Genomic DNA, 8,470 nt, shown 5'->3' with positions numbered 1-8,470 from the left:
ACTTGGCTGATGGGATCCACAGTGCCAGATCTGCTGGCATGGGTGGGCAGTTCTTCAAGTAGACTGGACTCATGCCATGCAAGGCTTTAAAGGGGATGATCAACACCTTGAATTGCACCCAGAAGCAGATCTGCAACCATTGAAACTCATGAAGCAGTGGTGTAACATGGGCCACTGTAGGGGCCCTAAGAACTGTTTGTGCTGCCACACTTTGCACCAATGTTCTTCAAGGGTAGCCCCATGTACAGTGCATTACAATTGGTGTAAGATGATTAATTGGGTCATGAGTGACTTGAGCAGGAACTTCTGATCAGGGAAACGTCTCAACTGGAGCACAAAACAAAGTTGTGGAAAGGCTCTCCTAACTATGACTGCTACCTGCTTTTCGAGCAGGAATCGCAAGTCCAGGAGAATCCCCAGGTTGTGGACCGGGTTTGTCTTGGGTAGTGCCACTCCATCCAGAACTAAAGATGTTAAAGTCCCAGATCTCGAAGCTCTACGCATCCAAAGCCACTCAGTCTTTCCAGGGTTCAGCCAAAGTCTGTTGTCCCCCATCCCGGCCCCCACAACCTCCAGGCACCACAAAATGGCAGCCAGAACATCACTTAGGTCTGGGGATGAGGATATAGAGGTGAGTAGCATCAGCCTAGTGATGGTACCTGAACTCATGGTGACAGATGATCTCATCTAGTGATTTCATGTAGATGTAAAAAGGATGGGAAAAGCAGCTGAGGTCTGGATCTTTCACTCCCTATTAACACTGATTGGGACTGGCCTTGGAGAAAGAAGCCAAACCAGCACAAGTCTGTGCCCCCTAACCCCAGCCCCCGCCCCCCCAGGCCAGTCAATGGTATCAAAGGCCATTGAGAGGCCATGGAGAGCGAGGAGGGTTGCACTATCTTTTCCTACTTCAGGAAGATTTCACACAACATACTAAAGTAACGCGATTGGTTTGGTTTGGATTAGTGTTGTGTGAAGCCAGTTACTGTTGTTTCACACAATCAGTCTCCAGAGTTGGTTGTATGCGAAGTAGATCTTTTGTTTTCAGAAGATTCTGGGTCTAAATTGCAACGTTTTCTGAATTATTCCAAAGCCAGAAAATTACCTCCCTGGTACATTACATTCTTTTTTATTTTAAGCATTTTAAGTATTGATAAATTAATGAAAAGGCAATACCAATTGTGATCATTTTAGACCTCCAGCAGAAAAAGTTGTGTACATCTATATGCCTGTGAGTAAATGTGCCTGAAGGAAGTCGAAATAATGCTATTTGATGCAACGAAGTATCAAAACAGTCAAGAAAGACTACATGTGCTTTTTGTTGAATGCATCATGTGCAAAGATAATTTCAGGCTTTATCAAATTAATTTCATTGAATCAATTTCAGTTGTAAACTACAGGTAGAATTAGTTAATTCAATCCTGGTCACAGAAGACAAAAGAATAAATGAAGCCCTGGAATAGAAGTGATGGAAAGAAATAACTGCATGTTATAGAGATAAACTAACAGGAGCATACTGAGTGCAGTCTTAGTGCAATAAATGGAGTGATACCATTTATTGGGAATACAACTTTCATTGTCTGGTCTGCACACATATAAATTCACTTCATTAATGAAAGAGAGGCTGATAATTGCAACCTAATTTAAGTAGCTGGGTTCATCACTGAAACTAAAACCTGGTTTAGAAATTTAGGTTTAGAAATTTAACCTGGTTTAGAAATTCATGCAACCTTGGAGCCTGAAATCAAACAAATGATGGGTGGACATGGGATTGATACCTTTCAGGCTTTCAGCGGAAGAAAGCAAGTCCCTTCTTTTCTCCTTTCTTGTTACTATTATTCCCTAAAGTGGTGTGCTTGGTAAGTTGTGGTTTTAAATAAATGTGCTCCAGAAGCCAGAAAATTTATCAGAACCTTTATTATAATTCAAGCTTCACAGAACAAGCACTCTCCACTGAAAGCCAAAACAGACTCTCAAACCAAAGCAAAGAAGAACTCCTCCTCCACACTCTGGCTTTAATGTGTGGCTTATTCCCTTGCCAAGGATTCAATTCTTCTGCCATGCTAACAAGTCCAGACCCTGAAAATCAAGGTTGATCATCTGGAATGGCCGACTTCCACAAGATCTTGTTTACAGGTAAGAGGTCCGGGGCAAAATGCCAGAATAAAGCAAGTAGTTTATTTGAGCTGAAATAAACTTGGTGTGAGTATCCAAGCGTGATAGCAATCAATAGCAGAACAAAATAATAAATTACAGAATGTATGAGGAAGAAGAAAAAGATATTTAAGAACCACGAGGAAGAGCAACATCTTACTTGCTTATGAAATCATGCAATCATAAACTTAGAAAGGGGCGTTTAAGTTGTTGAGTCCACTCCCACCCCAGCTCACTAACAGAATCTAATTTGAAGTACCTTTAACAACTGCCTCTTAACACCATCAGCAAAGTGGGCCCACTAATTCACAGATAAATTGCTTAAATTCCACTGATCACAACATTAAAAAGTTTCCCCCTTAACCTTAATTTTCCTAGTTGTACAGGGAGTCTTTGACTAATAACAATTCATTTAATAATTGAAATTACAAGAGCACTGAAAAAAGTGATTTATGATTGTTTTTCACACTTAACAGCTTTTCATCTTCATGGTCACATGATCAAAATTAGAATTAGAATCAAGAGCCAAGAATCATAAAGTACAACACTAAATAATAGTCATAGGGTACAATAAGCTATCAAATCATACTAGGAAACAGTCGATATAACTCATAAGGATACAAGTGACAAAGTTACAGTCATACAGTCACAAGTGGGAGGGGAGTGATGAGAAGATTAATAGTAATAGTAGTGCAGATTTTGTAAATGGTTAGCAACAGAAATTTGGGGCTCACTTATGTTCATAAGTTGAAAATTACTTAGGAAATCACAAAACATCTAACATATTATCTTTCTGATGAAAGCATTAAAGATCGAGAGCCTTTCTTCACTAGGGATTCTAAGTGTAGCTGAATACTTGCTATGCCAAAATATGAATGGAAGAATATTTTGGGTGCCAATTGGGTCCTGGATTTTCTTAGGGATTGTATCAATAACTGGTCAAGTTTGGTCTCTTTATCTGTTTCACAGCTTCTCGAAAAGGAAAAGAAGAGAGATAGCTGCAGCATTCACTAATGTTTATGGATCTGTGGTGACCATTTGATTCATTTAACATTTCCAGTGATTTGCTGAACAATCATGGCAAAAAAAAAAAAAAGTCACAAAATTGGGTACTACTTAACTGCTTTGCTTAGCAACACAAATTGTGATAACAATTGTGGCACCACAAGTGGAACCAACCACAGATAAATGGAAGTTTAAACAAGGGCGGGGGTCACAAAGCATCAAAAGCATCACAAAGAGTATCTGTTACTCTGTGGTGTGGCCTATTCCCTCCTTCTGAGAGAAGCTCTTTTTCTAAAGGGTGAAACTTTGATCAATATGAGTTGGAAGAGACTTTCATAATGAAAAAATACAAATTGCCCACACTCTGCTCTTCAAGTACAAACACATATCATCACTGGGTCTCTCTCTCTTTTTTTTTTCCTTTGCTTTGGACAGCCTCCTCTTTTCAACCACGGGTTTCCTTTTTGGCAGACTCTTCTTTCTCCCAATTTGAAACAGAAGTAAGCAGAATGGAGCATGGGGAGGCGCCCCTCCTGCCTGGGCTCGCGGGGCCCCGCTTGGCGTGATGGAGGGCGAAGGCTGTGGGACAGGTCCGCTTCCTCTCCCTCAGCGCAGCCCCTCGGGCCTAATGAGTTGTCCAAAGGAAGCAGGTTCCAGCGCGCGTGGCTAGCGGGACGCTCTGATTGGCCAGCTGCGCCTCGCGACCCCCCATTCATTAATAAATTAGCGGCACGCTCCAGCCGAGCGCAAGGCACCAATCACACCCCAGAATTGTCCCGGTTGCCAAACACACTTTCGGAGGATCAGATAAAAAAAGGGGGGGAGGGGAGGAAGGAAGGGAGGGGAAAGAGGAGCACACACACACCCTAAAAAAGAAAGAAAAGAGATGAGCGATGGTAATGAAATGAAAAGGAAAGCTAAACCTGGGGAGGGGGAGAGCCGAGGAGGCCCCGCGGGTACATTGATTGTTTTCCATGGGGTATATAAGGGGTTTTAAGTAGAGTCGTGTGCCAGACACACAGCCACAGAAACACAAGCAGCTTCGCTTTAACTGGAGGGCCCAGGCGCGTGCCAGCAGCTTTTCCCCACTGAGCCGCCCTGTTTCTTACACACACGCAGGCCGGCAGCGGCGGGCCATACAACCCGCCCTCTAAAGACATTTCCCACCCACTCACCCCCGCCCCCCCTCCGAGCAAGGAGCCCTGGACCCACACCAACACCCAGCCACGGTGGGACCTTCTCCAGCAACCGGGAGGGAACGGCGCGGGGCCAAGCTGAACCTTGAAGGTTGCCCCAAGGGGCGGTGCGGAACGAGACAGAAGCAGCCAGCCGCGTCTTCGGTGGCCAAAAAAAGGGGGCCGAGCGAAAAAAACAATTCGGTTACTTCCAAAAGAGCCAAGTAAGTTTCCGAACTTCCCTCTCTCTCTCTTTTTTTTTAATCCCCGCCCCCCTCCCCCCCCAGTTTATTTGAGGCGAACTTAGTTGGCTGAAGGCCGTTTTCGGAGCGGCAGCCAAAACTCCCGCTTAGTGCATAGGCGCAATCGCAGTGCGGCTCTTTCTGCCTCCCTTCCCCGGCCGCCGAGTATTGATAGGAAGGCCGGGGCAACCCAGCCAATTTCTTGCAACTCCTTGCCGAGCGGAGGGGCCCTTGTGGTTGGTTCATGCTCGGTACGTTAAACCTTCCAAGCGAACCCGATGCAAAGAAGTCAACGGGCATTCGTGGCCCCAAAGTGATCCCTGAGAGCTGCACCGCAGACTTTCAAGCGCTGAGCGGGCTCCAACCATTAGCTTTGGGAGGACCTGTGCGTCCATGTGCATCGCCGTTACGTTGGCTGCCTATCCATGCCGTGGAAAAGTTTCGCGCGGGTGTATTATAGAGCGAGGCCGGGACTCTTGGGGAGCAGACGGCTTTCCCTCTTTTGTAAGCACTGACCCGTCCACGCCTGGGCGCGCCCTTGCGCGCGGTGCGGGGCGCGTTTTGGGTGGGCCGGGAAGGGACGTTCCCTCAGGAGCTCCAACTGCCTTTCCTCGAAATGACCGCTTGCCTGGTTTTGTGTTCTTCCTGCAGGATGTTCGCGAAGCCAGAGACCCTGGAAGTGAAGGAGGAAGAGGGGCTCCTTGACCCCCGGTCGTCGCCGCCCTCCTCCTCCTCTTCGTCGTCTTCCTCCCCCTCCTCCTCCCTCGCCCCTTTCTCGTCGGGCTCCGAAGGGGAGGACGAGGTGGAAGAAGAGCCGCCCCACGTCCCTTCGGGACAGGCGCCCGAGGTGGCCGTGAAAGCGGCGGAGCACGCGCGCCTTCCCCTGCTCGGCTTGAGACGGCACGACTACAAGAGGCGCTCCGGCCGGGCGCGAAACGCTTCCCGCCTCACTAAGACAGCCGAGACGGTCCAACGGCTGAAGAAGAGCCGCCGCCTGAAAGCCAACAACCGCGAGAGGAACCGGATGCACAACCTGAATGCGGCCCTGGATGCCCTGCGGGAGGTGCTGCCCACCTTCCCGGAGGACGCCAAACTGACCAAGATCGAGACGCTGCGCTTCGCTCACAACTATATTTGGGCTCTCACCGAGACGCTCCGCTTGGCCGACCATTGCGGAGGGGGAGGAGCGGCTGCTGCTGCTGCCGCCGCTGCTGCCGCCGCCGCCGCCTTCTCCGAGGCAATGCTGGGCAATATTAGCAGCGGAGGAGGCGCAGGCAGCAGCAGCAGCAGCAGCAGCAGCATTTCTCCGACCTCGTCCTCGGGTTCCTGGAGCTGCACCACCAGCCCCGCTCCTTCGGCCGGCTCCTCGGCTTACAGCTGTACTTTGTCGCCTTCCAGCCCCGGCAGCTCCGCCTCAGAGTTGGACTTTTGGCAACCGGAAAACCCCGGCTATCTGCTGTCCAGAGATTTGATCTGATGTCGGCTGTCCCTTCCCGCGTGGGCCGGAGGGCGGGGAGACTGACCTGGCCCACCAGTAGCGGACATCCCATGGTTCCATTCCCCGGAAAGACCGGGGCGGGCTTGGGGCGGCGCAGCAAACAGCGCTGGAGGCTGAAGTGTCAAGGCGGAGCGCCTGATCCCTGGGACGCTGACTGCGGTCCTCCGCCGGCCCTTTGTAGGGCTCTGGACGCTTTTGAGTGTCTTTCCTCTCCCGCGCACCGATCCCTTCGAGGTTAGCGATGCCTGGCCCTGGTGGCATCTGCTTGTTTCCCATTGCCAGCCCGGCGGCTGTGGGAATTACACCTGTCAAACCAAACTTTCTGTCACTGTGATGTGCACTTTCCCACAATGTCTTTTGTTCTTTCTCTCTCTTCTGCCTCCCCCGCGGACGGCGATATCCATACCTCTTTATCCTAGCTCCCCCTCTGCTTTTAGCAGCTGTCTCCTCTATGATTTATGCGGAGTGAAGAGGAGAGAAAATGAAGACCGGGAGGAGGGTGGTTTTCTTGATCTGTTGGTTTGCTTGTTCAGATTGAGTTAGAAGGCGCCGCATAATTTGTAGGCATTATCCGGACTGAACGCAAGCGTGGAAATTGGGGGGGGCGGGGGGGGGGCAGGCGGCAGCGGTGAGAATTTAGAAGCTGTGTGGGGTGAAGAAGGATGGGATGGAGGGGAACTCTTATGCAATAAGATTCTCTTATGCATTATTTATCCCCACCTTTGATTGATGGAAAATGCCCTTATTCTTTCAACAGACTAAACATACAGACAGAAAAATGTCAGAGGTCATAAATTGTAATTAGCAACACACTTGTGCTTTTATTTATTGCAAAGGAAATAAAAACTTTTTTGTAAGACATGGGGGAAAGGAGAAGAGACACAGATATATTTTTGTATATTTTACAGAGTTTATTCTAGTATGTATTTACAGTTGCAGACCAAGGAGGTGGTTCTTCGACATGAAACGTATATAAATAAAGTATATAATTTTTCACGAGAGACAATGGTGGTGATCTTTGCTAATAGACTGAAGATTATTTCTGAGTTGTGACTCATTTAGTAGATATCCTTTAGCTACAGTCTTGGATGTAAACCCTAATGAACATAGAATTTCTCTTTTATTTATGTGCTTTGCTAATAATGCATCACAGATCGGTTCTGAGCTATCCCTTTTTAAAAATCAATGAAATTAATTCCGTCATGAATATGACACTGCATCCACAAGGGCCTAAAGAAAGTGTTGGTTCTTCTTTTGTTTTAAGTCAATAGTAGAGTTTTTGCTTCTTTATTTAAGTAAAGCGGGCACCTTACAGTGTAGGCAGAAGTAATGTAATAATGATGCTTGAAGAAACATTCTTGATTCCTCAAGGATTCAGTAGCAAAAAAAAAAAAACCTTTGTAAAGTTTTTTTTAAAAAATGCTTTAATATAGAAGGAATAACAATACCATGCTGTGTTCAAGAAAATTAGTAATTCTTAAACAGATGATTAAACTATGTCTGCATGAAATAGCCTCCCGTACTTCTCTCATATTGATGAAGCATCCATTCATAAACAAAAAAAATGAAACTTCAGTATAATCCAAGATTTCAGACGAGAGGTTGCATTGTCTTCGCAACATTGCAGACTGAACTTCTATTCTGTCCACCATGCTTGATAAATCCATAATAATACAGTATAGTGATCCGTTCTAAGTTTATGATATATGATTAAGAGCCTTAGCCACAATCGGTTAATATGGGATAGTGCTCCAATTCTTTATTCCAGAGTTCTTGTACATAAGTAATACCCAATTTACTAATGCTCCTAGTTTATAAAAGCATGCTATAGACTTAGAAACATTCAAAACTAAGCCCCAAGCTAATACGTAGTGATTCAGAAGCTGTAACAGTGCAAATGCACCTGTATGAATAGCCTGAACCACAATCCAGGACAGATACTTGGTTATGTTTCATAAGAAAGAAAATATTTGGATAAATCAATTCTACATGAAAGGAAGTACTATAAATGGATTCAGACAAATTCTTCCTTCTTTATTTAGTAGTGATACAACACTTTACTCCAATAAAGTTCTAGTAATGCCTTAAGACTTACTCCACAATTTAAGAATTGTGTCTTAAGATAACACTGAAGTGGATCCTTTAGATAAGGATCAGGTGGCTACTCCTAGTGAGTTACAATGATACCTGCAAGCAGCTTAAGATGATTCAAAACATGTTCTGCAGGGCATCACTTTTAATTAGTTTCACTTCACTTTTGTAAAGATGAAAGGCAAGGGTACTATTTGAAGAGTAAAAGCACATCTCTCCCCTTGCTCCCACCCCCAGTAAAAATACCAGATTGTAGGCGGGTAGGCGGGTATCATGCAAATATTTTATTATTCATTCAATTTGGA

The 8,470-nt window shown here is 46.0% G+C and overlaps 1 protein-coding gene across 1 annotated transcript; it reads left to right on the top strand.

Moving 5' to 3' along the window:
- The first annotated feature begins 4,642 nt into the window (after positions 1-4,642).
- Positions 4,643-7,020, top strand: NEUROG2 (neurogenin 2). Its single transcript, XM_026697847.2, has one exon. It carries the CDS (start codon positions 5,193-5,195, stop codon positions 6,051-6,053), a length of 861 nt encoding a protein of 286 aa, XP_026553632.2. The 5' UTR covers positions 4,643-5,192; the 3' UTR covers positions 6,054-7,020.
- The last annotated feature ends 1,450 nt before the right edge of the window (positions 7,021-8,470 follow it).

Source organism: Pseudonaja textilis, chromosome 6 (assembly GCF_049901715.1).
Source record: "Pseudonaja textilis isolate UNSWEBS1 chromosome 6, rPseTex1.2, whole genome shotgun sequence".
Classification (NCBI taxonomy): domain Eukaryota; kingdom Metazoa; phylum Chordata; class Lepidosauria; order Squamata; family Elapidae; genus Pseudonaja; species Pseudonaja textilis.
Note: the sequence above shows the minus strand (reverse complement) of the source record. Positions and strands in the feature narration are given on the sequence as shown.

What these genes read in the sequence shown, in the direction of transcription:
- NEUROG2 (XM_026697847.2), top strand. Translation starts at nt 5,193, where the DNA reads ATGACCGCTTGCCTGGTTTTGTGTTCTTCCTGCAGGATGTTCGCGAAG.